Raw genomic sequence first — 17,704 nt, 5'->3', positions numbered from 1 at the left:
TAGTTATGCTTAGTCATGCTTAGTCAGCTGATTACCTGTCACCTAAGAATTTTAAATGAATCTTTGGCTACTTATGTGAACATAAAATATGAGCTTGTGGAGTAATAAATCTAGACCAGGCGGACTCGGTGTGTGAGAGCCACAAGACATGGAAGTCTTGTGAGCGGCTTCTTTCCGCCTATGTCGATTAAGGTCCGTACCGTTGTTGAATTGTATGAGGTGAGAATTTGTAGTACTAACCACATACTCCGGTAAGCCTTAACTTGGCGATTCTATTACAAAAATGGCTACTCGCGCACTGGGAGTGGATTGATGGCGGGAATAGCGTGTACCCACATGGCCATAGGCTGGATTGGTGGAGTATTGTATTCTTGGGTGGCGCAGACCCGTTCTTGTTTTAGAAGACCTGAGGGTAGGTTGGTATATGTAGGTCGGGGACCTATATATGTCGTGTGGTCTAGAATCCCCAGCTGGGTTTATAATCGGTTCGAATCATCGTTGCTCCTCGGTTATGGAGACTCAACTCACTGTTCATCATCAAAGTTTAATAACTAAAATTGAGAAGATGTTGGATACGAAGTTTCATGATCTCAATACAGATCATGTCATCTTTGTATGTGATTTTATGAAGTTTTAAATGTCAAATTAAAGAATTTTTATTAAAGAGCTTTTACGCAAAATTAACTTTGATTATTGCTAAAGCCATACCTTGAATCCCTGAGCCTGAATCCCTGAGTTTATTAGTTCTTATTTCGGCTAAGTCTTATTGAGTACTTTTGTACTTAGGATTCGTTGACCCTTGTTGCAGGTGAGCCTCATGAGCAGATCTATTTTGGATCGTGTTGCATGACTATTGTTCGATCTGACGATGAGAAGTAAATGTGTGGTCCTTGGGCAAGGTAGTTTTATTGTGTGTTTTGTGTTATGTAATAATGCCACTCCACTACTAATATGGTTTGTAATAATTATCGAACTTAGTTTGTAAGGTGTGAAACAACTGGTTTGTAAATTAAGTTATCGTAAGACTTCCGCTATTTTACTCTGATGTATATATTTAAATAAATGTTGTAATACTGCAATGACTATGTAATATGATCCTGCTCAGAAATCGTGGATGATTCAGGGTTCCCCGAGGACACCCGATAGACTTCTTAAGTTACTAGGAACATATGCATAGTTGTCAAAGGTCATTGGACAGTGACAAGTGCATGTGGGTCCTATAATTTAGAAGGTTCTACCACAATCATCATCCCCATCATCCAAGCTACTAGAAAGCTCACTAGATGATGCATCATACTCATTCTTCTCTTTCTCTTGAGATCTTGCTACCCTTCTCTTGGCTCTTGCCTCTCTTGTGATTCTTCTAGCTTCTTTTCTCTTTTTCTTTTTCTTGAGCCGCTGCTCTTTCTTCTTCTTTTCTCTAGCTTCTCTTGCTGTGATTTTGGCGGCTTTTCTTTCTTTTCTTTCCTTTCTTCTTTCGGCATCGGTGGTCTTGGCTTCTTTGATGGTGGCATCACTTATTGTCAACATGGATAGCTCGCTGCTGCTGCCAACATCCTTGACGTGCACACCACTTGTGTCCACATCATGAATGGTCCTCAAACCTCCTCCTTCTTCCATACTTCACGTGGTGAAGCGTATACGAAGCAACCTCGCTCTGATACCACTTGTAGGATCTACAAGAAGCTAAAGGAGGCCTAGAGGGGGTGAATAGGCTTATAAAAATTCAACTCAAAACTCTATTAGAACTGGGGGCGGCACCGCCGGCCTTTTAGGGCGGCACCGCTGAAAGGTCCTTGTTTGGTTTTGGTAATTGAGTGACAACTTAGGTGGACTAATTGTGTTTATGTGAGATACACAGGTGATTAGTCCACAGGTACATGTGTGTGAGCAACATATGCCATGAAGGTGAAAATGGCTTGGAGATGTTGCAAAGCTCACACATGTGATGATGAAGGAGCTTAAATGCACATGAGACATGACATTGAGTCATGTGATCAAGGTGGAGAAGATCAAGACAAGACTTGGCTTGATGGACCGGTTGCAAGCGTGAAGGGCAAGTCAAAGGCTTTGGAGTGATGGACCGCGTGGCGGTGAAGCTTGAGCAAGACTTGGCGCCGATGGACGATGGCAACGGTGAAGAGCAAGTAGAGTCAAGATCGATGAACCAATATGATCATGTGATGATATGAAGTGGATCATATCATTGTTGATCGTGTTGGTGCATGTGTTGCATCAACATTGAAGGAGATGGAATGGAATGCGCAAGGCAAAGGTATAACCTAGGGCATTTCATTTCACCGGTCATAGGTGTGTAGAGAAGTTTATGACCGGGTTTAGGATAGATGGCCGTACTATCAAGAGGGGCAAACTTGTTTGCATATCGGTCATCTAGTGCCACTCGAGTGATCTAACTTTGCATTGTCGCTAGGATCGAGTGGCGTGGCAAGTTGAGTGGCTAACATCCGTTGGGAAATGATTGTGAAAATGCTAACACACATACACATTGTGGTGTACACTTGGTGGTGTTGGCACATTTACAAAGGCGGTGGTGTTTGTAGGGGTGAGATGGGTTTGGGTCCCTCTCTCCCTCCCGCCGAGCTTGTGAGGCGGGATTCGGCGCTTTCGGGAAAATGGAATGTCTATTTTCTATTGCGTCGGATGCAAATTCTTGTGGTTAGCACACTTGAGCAAGGGTGAAGAAAATGGAGAAGATGCTGGCGTCGGTCAACTGACCGGACGCTGGATCTAAATGCACCGGACGCTGGCAGGCTGCGTCCGGTCGCACTGACGTGGAGTGTAGCAGTCACTGGAGTATGACCGGACGCTGGCTGCGTCCGATCGCGTTCGACCGGACGCGTCCGGTCATGCTCGGGAGCTTACTGGAAACGACCGGACGCTGGGGGTTCAGCGTCCGGTCAGTTGAAGCTGGAGCGTCCGGTCAGGTCAAGTGACCGTTGGAACCGGGACACGTGGTCGTCTGCGAGCGACCGGACGCTGAGGTCCAGCGTCCGGTCAACACGACCGGAGCGTCCGGTCGACCCGACCGTTGCCCAGTGAAGGGGTAACGGCTAGTTTAGCCCTTGGGGCTATAAATAGAAGTGGCCCTCGGCCATGGCTGGTGTGGAGCACCTTGGGGGACTTTGTGTCCATGCTTGAGAGTGCTTGGGAGCCCTCCATCACACACATACTTGATAGTGATCATTCGATTGTGTGAGTGAGCGATTCTAGTGCGATTGCATCGTGAGGTTGCATCGAGTGGCACTAGGTGATCGAGTTGCAAGCCGGTGGTGCTTGTTACTCTTGGAGGTTGCCACCTCCTAGACGGCTTGGTGGTGGTCTCCGTCGAAGCGCGCAAGAAGCTTGTGCGGCGCTCCGGAGAAGTGCTTGTGAGGGGCATTGTGCTCGCCCCGCGGGAGCCGCGAAGAGCAACTCTAGTAAAGCGTGTCATTGAGCTACCCTCACTCAAGGGGTGGGTTCTTGCGGCGCCCGACGTGCGGGCTTAGCGGGTGATGCTAATTAGCCGCCGAACCACCAAGTGAGCGGTCGACACAACGGGGACTAGCGTGTTGGCAAACACGTGAACCTCGGGAGAAAAATCATCGTGTCAACCTTGTTCTTCCCGTTGGTTTGCATCCCCATTACACAAGCTTGCAATTACTTTTATACATATTAAGCTTGTGTAGTTGCTCTTGTAATTAGATAGCTTGTGTAGCTTGCTAATTACCTTCTTGCTTGTGTAGCATAGAAGTAGCTCCCTTGCGTGGCTAATTTGGTTTTAGTAACCTTGTTAGTCACATTGCTTAGTTTGTGTAACTAAGTATTTGCGCTCTCTAATTAGGCATTGGTTGCCTTGTTATTGAGCATTGCTAGTGAGCTTAGTTAGCTTTGTGCTTTTGCTTACTAGCATGTGTAGGAGCTCCCTTGTTGCTTAAAGTACTAGTGGCATAGGTTTATGTGACCTTGCTCCTAGAATTGTTTAGGAGAGCTCTAGCTAGCCCGGCACCTTTGTTGCATAATTGTTATCTTTGCAAGGTGCTAGTGAACATATATAGTGGGGTATAGTCTTGGCTAGACCGATAGTTTTAATTCCGCATTTATATCGGTTAGCCAACGCGATTAAGTTTTAGAAAAGACTATTCACCCCCCCTCTAGTCGCCATCTCGACCCTTCAACCGCCAGCCTTTTAGGGCGGCACTGCCGCTCTATGAAAATAAATCTAACACAGCTGAGATTTTATAGAGATGAACCTGACCCCACTAGCTGCTTAATCCTACAATAGAAAGACAAGATCTAGTTCGAAGACTAAATACACAAAAACTTCACACAAGCGTGGATCGAGCAAACAAACCCTAATAACAGCTAGCAATGAGCCAAACTAGCAAGTAAACAAGATGAAGCACATGAGACACAAGATTTATCCCATAGTTTAGCTCATGATAAAGGTTTGCCTAAGTCCATGTTGTTAAGGAAGCCACAAAAGGCTTGGCCTTGTCACAAAGGCTTGCCTTACCCTTGTTCTCAAATCAAGAGAGCAAACTCTTGAGGTGAGAGGTGATTTCTTAGCTTTTGAATGAGGTTACAAACCTCCCAAGGCTGCCACATGAGTTAGCAAGCGCAAGGGCGACGCTTAGCCGGCTAGGAGCAAGCTCTAAGAGTAACAAACCCTAGAACCGCCGACCAAATGTGAACCAAATGCTCTTAGACTTTGGGAATCAGTGGATCTGCTCTCCACTCAAGTTTTGCTGCCTTTTCTCTCAAGTTTTGATGGTTGGAATTAAGGATTTGCTTGAGGGATGCTGGAGCAACAATGGAGGAGAGAAGTGAGCTTTGGTTCTGTCTTCTTTCGAGCAGAATGACTTAGTGAAGAAGATGACCGTTGTAGGCCGAACCTAATGGGTATAAATACCCCTTGGGTCCAACGGTCAGTTAAGGGCGGTACTGCCGCTCTTAATAGGGTGGCACTACCGCCCTAGCCAAAACAAGTAAGATGATATGAAATTTGGTTGTCTATTTTAACTAGGTGAGAGGATGTAAATCTATGAATTTGAGCCAACAGTTGACCAACTGTCCTAAAATCCCTCTTAATAGTACGGCTTTCCCTAAACTCAATTTCAAAACATAAAAGAATTTAAACTTCCTTTGAGCTAGGTTTGGCCACCTTTTGTAATTAGGACACCTACAACTTGTACCTCATCCTCATTTTTTGATTCCCTGCTTGTCATCTCAATAAACCTCATTAGTCCTCTAATTTGGTGGTCATCAATGCCAAAACCCACAATAGGGCTTGATTGCACTTACACGGGTAATTGGTGGAAAATAGAGAATAGTAAGTACATAACAGCGTGTATATTACTCACAGCAGGGTTTGAGCAGAGAGTTTGCTTGAAATGAAGTGTAGATGCCGTGCTGTCGAAGTCATGTGCCCCGGAGTCGATGGAGGATGTCTCTCCGACGGGTACCGGGTCACGAGCCTCCTCACAGAGGTGGAGTACGCCGAGTCGGTCGGTGACGAAGTCTAGGCTTCCAAAGAGGAAGGTCTAGGATGGCTCAAAGATGGGTGGAACCCACATCCCGGTGGGCGAGAGTGCGAAAAACTCTAGTGAGCCGAAGCAAATCGTATCGTCCGAGCCCGCCACGACAAGGGTGGCGGAAAAATGGGCCATCCGATGAGCGAAAAGTGTTGAACGTACAGCGTCTTCCCCACGGACGGCGCCAACTATCGGTGCAGAAAGTGACCAAATAGTGAATATTTGTAGTTTTGTTGTACGTTGTGATCGGAGGTGGCCTAGCACTCAATGACACAGGATTTATACTAGTTCGGGCAATGTGCCCTACATCTAGTCGAGGTCGGTCGGTGACTTTATTCCTGAGCCCAGGTGCTCAAAGTCTGTAGTGGGGTTACAAACGAGAAGGAGAAAGGAGGGATGTTCAAGAGGCCCGGTTGGGTCCAGCCGGAAGGGCCGAGGGTGACCAGAACTCCGCTATGAGCTAGAAGTCCAAGCATGTGCTTGAGGGGTTGTGAGCTATCGATCTAGTGAGTCTGAGCTTGAAGAAGTCGACCTCCTCTCGTTAGAGGGAGCCTATCCCCTTTTATAGATGAAGGGGATGGCTTTATAGGTGAGAGGGTGAGGGTACGGATGTTTCTAAGCCTTGTTGCCCACGCTGATGAAGACTGGATAATGGTAGGCGCCCCCAACACTATTGATGTCATTGTAGAATGTTGGATGCGCATGGGAGGTCATGCTATCTTCTTCAGGAAGGATGGATGCCGATACCTACAAATATTATTTGATGCCTTGTGGCCTGTGAGGAGTCACACTATGTTCACCTGGTATGGCAAATCCTGGTGCCCATACCACGATCGATGTCTAGAGACACGCAGGGGGCTTACTGTATGGGAGTTTTAGCGGCCCCTACAATTCTATAGGGCGAGATGGTGGCTGCAGAGTACTGTTTCATGCAGGGTATGGTCCCTGGTATAGTGGTTTTGACTTGTGAGCCTTGCCTTGCCTTTCTCCACACATCTTCTGGTTCCTACCGAGCGGGGCGCCCCCAGTCAGATGGCTCCAGTCAGCTCTGAGTGCACCGGTCAGAGAAGAGTGGTGAGCAGGGTTCCCACGAGCCCCGATCGTGAGGTTGAAGTCACAAGGTCAGAGTAGGAAGCAGTGTTTTGGGCCAGGCCTTTCGATTGGAGAGACCACTTGGAGACGGCTGGTGCCTGAAGCGAGTGCTCTGGTCGGAGAGGTGGGCCAAAGAAGTTGATGAGCGAGCGTTTGTTCTTTTGGGTAGACCTTCCAGTCGGCGACCGGACTGCCCTTCTGGCCTATTGTGTTTTAGACTCTTGGGCCGGCCCATGAACTACATGTTGTTTTCCTGGGCCGAGCCCGAGCATGGAAACCGGTCCCCAAGGGACCCTAGGTTTATGAACCCGATAGATTGCATTTTATACATGAAGGGATTGGTTGCAACGGGGAACATGCGCAGTGGTGGCTCATACAAGGTATGAGGAGAAGAAGTTAGATGACCATAGATCATGAGCTAGTCACATAGTTCAATCACCGATTGTGTTGTCTAATGAGGGAGACGAGGATGAGGACAACACTGCCAGACTGAGTGAGCTCATTGCTCTAGTAGAGGCGGGCATGCAGGCATAGGAGGCTGAGGATGACACTGGTAGACTGAGTGAGCTCATCGCTCTAGCAGAGGTGGGCATGCAGCTGTAGGAGGCTAAGGATGACACTGGCAGACTGAGCAAGCTCATTGCTCTAGCAGAGATAGGCTTATAGGCGGAGGAGGATGACGACGTGTTCTTCACTCAGGCTGCAGCGGCTGTAGATGAAGTGGAGGCCGCTTACTACAAGCGATAGGTAGGTCAGAGAAACATAGTTGAGCCTAGCCACAGCAACAGGATTGTAGTAGAGGACTGGTACTCAGATGATGAGTTGCTTACTCAGTATGTTTCAAACTGAGGATTTAGAAGTGCATTTGCCCCTATGTCTACTATTGGCACGTAGTTGTAGTATTAATATGTTGTGTAATATGGCATAGTATTGAACTTTTCATTATGTGGTTGTTTTCATTATCTATGGTCTTAATATTCCGCTTAATGATACAGACATATTGAAATGTGAACACGTGCTGCAAAAAAACTAACGACGTACGACATTATATAAATCAACACACGAAACACATCAAATGGCATGTGACTACATGTACCGAACCTAGGTATAGAGTTTCCTTCGACTAAACCTAACATGCCTTAGATAATTAAACCTAGGTACATGTGAAAAAGATAAAGTCATCCTAGTGGTGTGGCCACATAGCAAATTGTGTTGCACCTTCTCCATAGTAGCCTCCCATTGTTGTTGGTGGTGGTGGCAGGGGTGACAGGGGAGGCCCCTTGTTCTTGTGGTTAGGGCAGGTGCAATATGGATCATTGCAGAGTGCCTCCTATGAATCGGCACCATTGTTGTTGTTGTCCTGTCCATCGTCCTTGTAACTGCTGCTAACTTCCCTTTCTAGATCGAAGATACGGTCCTGTAGGTAGTAGATGTACTCCGCATGTGGATAAATAGGTTGAGGATCGACCCACCTACTGAATCCATAGTTTTCTTCGGCCAAGGAAGACTACAATAAGTATGTCATGTAAGTTATATACAAGACAAACATATTGAAGAAACAAATAGTAATAGCAATTATCCATGCTCATGGGCATTTGAAGAAACGACGACCTCCATCTATTCCCTCAGTGAACATCTGCACTAGGCAGTCCTCACCTTGCATGCATTTTGGCCACTCTTCTTTCCTTTCATTGTATCCTCTCAGTGGTGCCTCTTTGGTGAAATCACTTTTGCTCTCAACTGGGAACCTCTCATAAAGAGCTTCCTCAAAGAAATCAGGACCAAGAGGACCCTCCCACCCCTAGGTAGTTCCCTTCCCCTTTCCTCTCCCTCTGGACGACCCTCTAGACATTGGTACTACAATAAAAGCAAATGCTGAGGAGTGTTCTTCTTCCTTGTTGTGTGTGTGAATGAGAGGGAGTGAGTGGTTATTTATAGGTTGAGAGGAGGGATGGAGGCCTCTTAGTGTGCCATGTCAGCGATCTATGTGCCTCTTCACCTAAGCCCTTGGATCAAACAATAATAAGATGGATGGTGGAGATAGAGTGGAGTTGTGCTTCCTTGCATGCTAGTACTATATCAGTGATGTGATAATTTGCTGCTGTCCCTATATCTAAAAAGTCTATGTTTATTGTCTGAAAAGCATAGATTCGTTCACTGTTGTTTGGTAACCCTAGATTCATCTACAAAGCGTATGTATGATATGTTTGGATTATACATGTTCTAATAAATTTATAGTTAATCTGTGTACTACATTTGTGCCTTTATAGAAGTGCAGTATGATTAATGTTTCACAGGAAAAATTCACAAGAGTTTGCCTTGTCTTAGGAGCATCCACAGTTACAAACAGAGACATCAATATATATTCCAAACATTTAATCATCCAAGGAGCATAATGCAACCACAACGAATATCACAACCAACATAATATGTCATGTAAAGTCCAAATAGTCCACAATGTCCTTATAGTCCCAAATAGTTATAGAAAAGTAAATACAAAATTCATAATAGTGCATACTAACAACTACCACATCCCTCACTACCTCCTACTCTTGCCCTTACCCTTGTGACCGAGAGCGCTCATACCTGGAGTGCAAGGGTCATGCGGACGGCGTCGCCTAGTGCCTAGAGGTGGTGTAGGATGAGTCGAGGGAGCTTCATGGAGCTGAGAGGGGCCAAGCTCCTCGTGCCTCTTGTCCACATCGTCGTTGTCATCCTCATCCTCATCCTCATCCCCATCCCCTGTAGCTGCTTGACTATAGGAACCCAAGCCTCATCTTCTTGCGGAAGGAACATACACATCTTGCATCATGTCTATCCTACAACCACAATGACTAGCCGCTCGGTGTAGACGACGTGATAGCCTCTATTGTACAAAACTATGTTAACTGAAAGAATATAACATATTAATGATATGTTTGAAAGAATATTTTTAATCTTACATCTAGGAAGCCAAGTATGTAGTCATCATTGACTCTCAGTCGAACACGCTCGATCTCTTCAACTGAGCATTTGAATGTATTGCCCTGCAACAAAGTTCTCAATAATAATACTTCTGAACATATAGCAATATGTTTTGTTTTCTTTTGTACAAGAATCTAATGTATTATAAGGGTTATATGGCTCGAAGGTTGCACTAACTACAATAGATAACTCCTAATGTCAGTCTAAGAACGCCTAATGTATTGTTATGCAACTTAACGTATAAAAATAAGGCAATTGGCTTACCACTCTGTCCAAGATCGGTCCTGCCTCCACCTGCCTTCCAGCACAAGTCAACTGGTCGTACACCGTGTCTTCATTGTCGGAGGAGTCGATGTTGGCATAGTCAGCTTTGGTCCACTGTAGCCTCAGCCTGCACCATGTCGCATGCTGGTACCAAGCTTGGTACCGCCTGAACTCACGGTTCGTGTGTGGCTTGTTGTTGTCATCCACGTTGTCGTGCTTCTCCTCCCATTCCTCAATGAAGGACTGGTGGTGCCTCTCCTAGTCAAAAATCTTCTTGTCCCTCTGACGATCTAACCTGCACGTATGTCATCGTTACATGAATCCATGTATGTGTCACCATATTAATAGAAATGGACCATCATCATGAGATATTTGAAATATCAAAACACTTACTTGTGTAAGTCAACACCAGTCGAGAACAAAGCCATAGGCCAAAGCTGTCTCACTCCAAATTGGCGTGCAACCCTATCTAGCAGGTGGAACTCGACAGCATAGAAGCAGATTAGAGGGCACCTCATCCTATAGAAGTCATCGTCGGCCCCACAAACGTTGCTCAGCTAAAAAGGAAGTGCGACCTCTCCACCATATGGCTCCTACTCCACCTGCAACATGTCCAAATATGATATTAGATGGCATACTAATCCTTTTCCAAGCAGCATGGAAAATAAAATTTACTTACACTAGACGTCGTCAGCATGTCTAGCTCATTCATGTACTCAATGTACGCCCGGTGTATCCTCGTGTGCGGAACCCTAACCTAGTCCCAAAGGTACACCCACGTCAGCTGGTGACTTGGAGGCTGACCTTGGAACCACTCACGATGATCTAGAACCTCTGGATGGCCAACTGGAAGATGAGTCCACATCCACAGCTGTAATAGGTACACGCATCCACCAAGTGACAGGTTGGACGAAGCCCAACGACACCCCTCGCACAGCTAACGGTATAGAAAACACAAGACTACAGAGCCCTAGCTGTACTAACCCGCCCAGTCCTAGTCACTAAAGCAGTGGATCCACATCTAGGACGCACTGTCACCCGTGGCATTGGGAAAGAGAACACAGGCAAAAAGGTGTAGGATCCATGTCCGGTAGTAGTACCCAACCGTCTCCTCATCTGCCTCCTCGAGGCACTGTGCGAACTCTTCACATAGCCAAGAGATGGGAACTCCAGAAGTGCGAGCCCCTTGCTCACCAAGCTCACGCCCAAGGAAGGCCTCCACTCGTGCTCTCCAGCCCTCTGACCTACACTACCTGGTGACTGGGTTGTCGTGAATCCTTAGGCTTAGCATCTTCTGATAGTCCTGGAGCGAGACTGTCATCTCCCCAAAAGGTAGGTGGAAGTTGTGAGTCTCCGGCCGCCACCTATATTTAAGACAAAGCAAGATTACTTATCAAAAAGTCAATCGCATGAACAAATGGCCATGAATGGAGGCAATGATTCACAAAATGAGTGTACCTACATCCAGGCCAGCCCTTTACAGGAAAGGAGTGTACCTATCATCGTACCGCATGTCCAAGAACCCACTATGGGTTCTAGGACGAAGGTGCGGAAGGTCCTACATCGAATAAAACATAGTCTCCTGTTACTTCACGGACACATGTACGAATAAAACTTATAGATTATTACCTGCCCCAGCGCTATAAGACGTCCTCAATGGGTCACCTCATATGTCGGGTCAAGCAGGTGGAATTGCTCCATCCTACAAAAAAGTGAATGAATTAGAATTCCAATATACAATGAAATATGAACTTAGAAATGTATAAGTAATTTACACAAATACAAGCATAAATTGAGACATGCATAATTAAATATATGAATACAACAAATATAAAATAATAATATAAACCAATAGTCCTACCTCACTAATCTGCCAATGGCAACTTCATGAGTTGTGGCCAAGTCTACCACACTTGCCGCACTCGTACTGCTCGGGATCAGTAACAAATGGAGTTCCTCTCCCACGCCTAGTTCTTCCGGGTATCTGATCCATAACCATCCTATGCCTCATCCTCTACCTTCATCCACGCTTATTCCAATGGTAAGCTAGATCCACAATGTACTTCGGCCCATCATATGGAGGCCACTCTCTAGGGTCCCTGAAAGGCACGAAGCGGGGGCTCCATGTAACACCTCGGGTGTTTAAATACTAAAACCTGCCATGTCATCATATGCATTGCAAAGCATTTGGTCTTTAGTGAAAACTTTGATATGCATATAATAAAACAAGTTTACCTTTATGTGGTATGTGTTGAATTGTATTGTTTGAATCAAGTTTAAAATTTGGTTTGGATTTGAATTTTCAAGGAAACCCTGATTTTCAGTATTTAAATCCTACCCTAAAAACTCATTTCAAAATCTAAGCACATTTTGGGGTTGAGCCTAAAAGCAAAAGTGTAGAGATTGGCAAGTTATACAAAGTTTGTTTTTGGAGTTTTCAAAGTTGTTATGAAAAATTTGAAGTAATTTGAAAAGGCGTAATTCGTTAAATGTCCCATATTTGAATTCAAAAGTTTATTTTAGAATGTAGACTGAATTAGGGGGTGGTTATAAAAGCAAAGTTGTAGAACTTTGGATTTTGAGCAACTTTTATTTTTGGAGATTTTTGAGTTGTTATACAAATTTGGGAGTAATTTGGATTTTAAAATGAATGGCAATTCTGTAAATATGTGGAACAGTGCCACGACCACCGCCCCACCGCCGGTGACCTTCTGCTCGGTTCCAGACACGCCTGTGGCTGTCCTTGGCTTTGCGCTGGCGTGGAGAAGGCCACTATGTGTTGCCTCCTTGATCTCTTGGCCGCTCTATAAAGCTTAGACGCCGTCGCCGTTCTTCCTTTCGTTGCTCTGTTTTTCCCGACGTCGCCGATCATCTCCGTCGAGCCCTCGCCATCGAACCAACGTCTGTGCCATCATAGTAAAGCACTCAATAGCTTCACCTACTCCTTGCGCGCCTAGCCATCCAACTATGGTCGTCTGATTTCACCGGGAACCCACGGAGCGAACCCTTCTTCCTCATGGCCGGCAACCTCTCAGTCGTGCTTTCACCGTCGTGGCCAGCACTCCCCGGTGAGCCTTTGCTCTTGCTCAGTGCACCTCTAGCTCCACCTTGTTCCTGAGATGCTCTATGACCAATTAATTGCTCATTTTGTCCATCACAGTCGCCTGAGCACCGCCGTCGCCGAAGTTTGCTCCGCCGTGGCTACTGTCAACGTCGACTCGCGTCACCGTTGCTTCTCCGGTCTCACTCTTTGCTCCAACGTGTTCGTGGTGAGCTACTAAACCTTCCCGTGCCTTTTGTTTACACTCTACCGGCCTTGTTTTGCCAGTGTGGCATCGCCGAGCCGCTGCGTTCGCCATGGCCAAGGTCAAGCTCGTAACTCGCTATAATTGCTCAAGCTAGTGCCTTCAAGCGATGCGGGGTGGTGTGGGGAGTGTTTTGGTACTTTGGCCGTCGCCGTTGGTCTCACCGTCGGCGAGTTTTCATCGATCAGCGCCGTCACCGTCGTGGTCAAAGCGGGAGGTCGGGGATGATAGGTGGGGTCACCCTGTCAGCGACTGTGTAGTTGAAAATGAATTTTCTCCTTTTCTGAAATGTTTGAATAGTGTTGTAATTTGTTATTTTTGTGTAGATTTCCTTAGAGCTCCAAAAATTATGAAATGTTTTGTGTGACCTCTCTATGATGTATATTATTTAAGAAAAATATGAAATGCTATTTTTTAGTACTTTTTGAATGTGATAAAAATTGCTCAATTAATTAATAAATGGGTTTCCATGATTTTTCTAGGCTCAATTAATTATCCAAAAATTATGAAAATTGTTTTTCCACTTAGTTATCATGTGATGAACATTTGCAAAAATTTTGAGCTCAATTGGAATAAGTTGATTTATTTCATAATTTTGAATTAAATAATTAATTCATAAAAGCAAATAGTAACCTTTAATGATTTAGGTTTTGTTTGAAATTTTGGATTGAGTGATGACCTTGAATCATTAGTTGGTAATGATCCTTGGCAATTGATGTATGTGTTACGAAAAAGGTTTAGTTCGGTTGACTTGCAACTGTACCGCGAAGGAAAGTTGTATTCAAATTATTAATTTTACATCCATCAACAAGCATCATGTTAAACATGGCATTGTTACTACGCGTAGTGAACGAAGGTGAACACGTGGTAGTTAATCAAGTTGCGGAGGAGGTTAATCCATCTGTTGAGGTCGGATCGGATAATTGTGGAACGTCGCAGGAACCTAACTTTTCTGTCAACGAAGGCAAGCCCCGAATGCATTTAACCCTACCTTGTGTTTCATAAATTTTATCGCTTTTGCTTTTATATATTGCATTAAGTGATTAGGAGTCAAGTGGAAACCTAATTGGTGCATTACCAACCTTGTTTTTCCGTATCTACCTTGTTACCAGTTTTAATTCGTAAATGACTAGTTATGCTTAGTCATGCTTAGTCGGGCGATTACCTATCACCTGAGAGTTTTAAATGGATCTTTGGTTACTTATGTTATCATGAGATATGAGCATGGGAAGTAATAAATCTAGACCGGGCGGACTTGGTGTGTGAGAGCCATAAGACATGGAGGTCTTATGAGCGGCTTCTTTCCGCCTGTGTCGATTAAGGTCTGTCTGTTGTTGAATTGCATGAGATGAGACTTTGTAGAACTAACCACATACTCCGGTAAGCCCTAACTTGGCAATTCTATTACGAGAATGGCTACTCGCGCACTAGGAGTGGAGAGATGGCAGGAATAGCATGTAGCCACGTGGCAATGGGCCGGATTGGTGGAGTACTGTATTCTCGGGTGGCGCGGACCCGTTCTTGTTTTAGAAGTTCCGAGGGTAGGTTGGTATATGTAGGTCGAGAACCTACATATATCGTGTGGTCTGGAATCCCCAGCTGGGTTAATAATCGGTTCGAATCGTCATTGCTCCTCGGTTATGGAGACTCAACTCACTGTTCATCATCGTAGTTAGTAACTAAAACTTGAGATGGATTTGAGAAGGAGTTTGATATGAAGTTCATGATCTTATTATGGATCATGGCAGATTCATATATTATTCTTATGAAGTTTAAATGTTTAAATACTAAAATTTTGTTAAAGAGCTTTTACGCAAAAGAACGTTGATTATTGCTAAAGCCATACCTTGAATCCCTGAGCCTGCATTCCTGAGTCTTCTTAGTTTTTATTTCGGTTAAGTCTTGTTGAGTACTTTTGTACTCAGGGTTTGTTGACCCTTGTTGTAGGTGAGCCTCATGAGCAGGTCTATTTTGGACCTTGCTGCATGACTGTTGTTCCTATCGATGATGATAAGTGAATATGTGATCCTTGGGTAGGATGCTTATTTTGCGTGTTATGTTTATGTTAATTATGCCACTCCACTACTACTATTGTTTGTAATAATTATCGAACTTAGTTTGTAAGGTTTGAAACAACTGGTTTGTAAATTAAGTTATCGTAAGACTTCTGCTATTTTACTCTGATGTATATATTTGAATAAATGTTGTAATACTGCAATGACTTTGTAATGTGATCTTGCTCGGAAATCGTGGATGTTTCAGGGTTCCCCGAGGACACCCGACAGACTTCTTAAGTTACCAGGAATATATGCATAGTTGTCAAAGGTCATTGGACAGTGACAAGTGCATGTGGGTCCTACAATTTAGGAGGTTCTGCCACAGAATGGTATCAGAGCGATCGTTACAAAGTCTTTGTTGTATTGTTTTACAAAAACTTCAAAATAATTTGGGACAAATAAATATAACTTGTAATTTGGTCCAAATTGCTTCTGGCTTATCTTATTTCATTCTCACCATTCCTTCATTGATTAAAAAGGCTTTGTGTGGTGGAGTAGTAATCTTATTATGCCCTATATAAAAATAACTATGGTTATGTACCTTATAAGCTTTGATGTTTTTATTCATAAGAACAATTCATGCATCATGATTAATTCACTTGTTACTTCCTTCACCCTGAGTCTGGGTTGGATAGTGAGTTTGGGTTGAGTTATGTAATCCATCCTGGCTGCTCTTTAGACTTTGATCTGATGGTCTTAATTAGATTAATCTTGCTTCCTACAGTATGGCTCGCACCAAGGTAACGCCTCATAAGTCCGTTGGACCTAAAGGAGTTCCTCGTCACCAGCTTGCCCCTAGAAATGACAGTGCTAGTAGTAGCAGCTCTAGGCCTGATCCCCAGGTAGAGATACAGAGGCTTTTAGCAGAGTTAGCACAGGCTACTAGAGATAGGGCCTTGGATACCATCCAGCTGGGCAAGTTAAAGGATCAATTGAAGTGTAGCACCACCGCTCATAAGAACTACGAGCGAATGTTAGTTCATATGGTGGAAGGGAGAAATGAGGCTTGGCAAAGGGAAGATGTAGCTAGAGCTAGAACGCATGAGCTAGAATTTTATGTAGAAGATTTAGAAGAACATAATACTACTTTGCATGAAGAAGTCCATAGGCTGAGCAACCTCCTAGATCCAAATCATGAACCTCAAGCTGATGCAATGGACCCTGGTGTCATCATTGCTGATGATGATGAACTTGAAGAGGAAGAAGAAGAAGAAGATCTAGAAGAATTATTGATGGTTGATGAAAGTGATAATGAAGGTGGAAATATTTTTGGAATGGATACTGATCACGAGGTTTGATGTGGTCGAGGAGAAGAGTAGAGTTGTAAAATAGGGAATCTAGTTAAGTTAAGTAGTCTTGTTTAGGTGCGGGCTTGTGCTTAAATAAGTAAACCCAGTGTAATGTGCTTGTAGTGAGCTCTTTTATATCTCAATAAAAGCTTGTAAGTAAAGTTTGGTTTGTTATGAACAGATGCCTCGTACACGTGCTTCGGATATTCCTAGTTCTTTGCATGAAGAGGGTGGTGTTCCCAATCCACCACCAGTTCTGCCAACTTTAGCTAATGCTATAGCAGCACTTGTCCATGTGACTGTAGAAAATGCTCGATTGCTTCGAGAGATAGCTCAGAGTAATTAGAATATGGTGCAAGGAAATCGTGGCCTCAATCATAACAGACAGGAGGCTACGTATGTTGATTTTACAGATACAAGACCCCTAGTGTTCAGTAAGGTAGATGAACCATTGGAGGTTGATGATTGGCTTTGGACCATGGAGCAAAAATTTGATCTTATTCCATGCACAGAGATGCAGAAACCAGTGTTTGCTGCCCAGCAACTTAGAGGTGCAGCAGGTGCCTAGTGGGCAAATCTAGTGTCTATGCAACCAGCTAGCATTCCAATAACTTGGGCTAAGTTCCATACTGCCTTCAGAGCTCATTATATTCCAGAAGGAGTGATGGCCATGAAGTTGGATAAGTTCCTTGCTTTGAAGCAAGGGGATCAAACGGTTATGCAAAATATGTGGGTAGATTCAATCACCTATCACAGTATGCATCTGAACATGTCAATACAGATGCTAAGAAAAAGAAATGGTTCATGAGAGGACTGAATACCAAATTATAGACAATGATGACAGCATGTGCCAATGTTACTTATCATGAGGCAGTGAATATTGTAATTGCTTCTGAGGAAAAGTATCGGCAGCATAAGGAGATCAAGAAAAAGAAGAGTGTGTCGTCTGGATCTTTTGGTGGAAATCAAAAGAGGCAAAAGATAATCTATCATCCAGTCAACCATTATCGTCCTCCTTATTGTCCACCGTAGTTCCAAGCCGAGCAATAGTCAAATGTCTGTCCTGCTATAACATACCCGAATTCCCAACAGACAAATGCTCCTGGTGCCAATGCTCCAACGTCCTAGGGTCATAATTATCCATGTTACAATTATGGAAGGACCGGTCATTTCTCTAGGGAATGTTCGTATCCCAAGCAGGC

The 17,704-nt window shown here is 44.4% G+C and overlaps 1 protein-coding gene across 1 annotated transcript; it reads right to left on the bottom strand.

Moving 5' to 3' along the window:
* Positions 1–1,224: 1,224 nt before the first annotated feature.
* Positions 1,225–1,620, bottom strand: LOC136511017 (uncharacterized). Its single transcript, XM_066505267.1, has one exon. It carries the CDS (start codon positions 1,618–1,620, stop codon positions 1,225–1,227), a length of 396 nt encoding a protein of 131 aa, XP_066361364.1.
* Positions 1,621–17,704: the final 16,084 nt, after the last annotated feature.

The sequence above is a fragment of the Miscanthus floridulus genome, chromosome 16 (assembly GCF_019320115.1).
Source record: "Miscanthus floridulus cultivar M001 chromosome 16, ASM1932011v1, whole genome shotgun sequence".
Taxonomy (NCBI): Eukaryota; Viridiplantae; Streptophyta; class Magnoliopsida; order Poales; family Poaceae; genus Miscanthus; species Miscanthus floridulus.
Note: the sequence above shows the minus strand (reverse complement) of the source record. Positions and strands in the feature narration are given on the sequence as shown.

Coding starts and splice junctions, on each gene's coding strand:
- LOC136511017 (XM_066505267.1), bottom strand. CDS start 1,620: ATGGAAGAAGGAGGAGGTTTGAGGACCATTCATGATGTGGACACAAGT.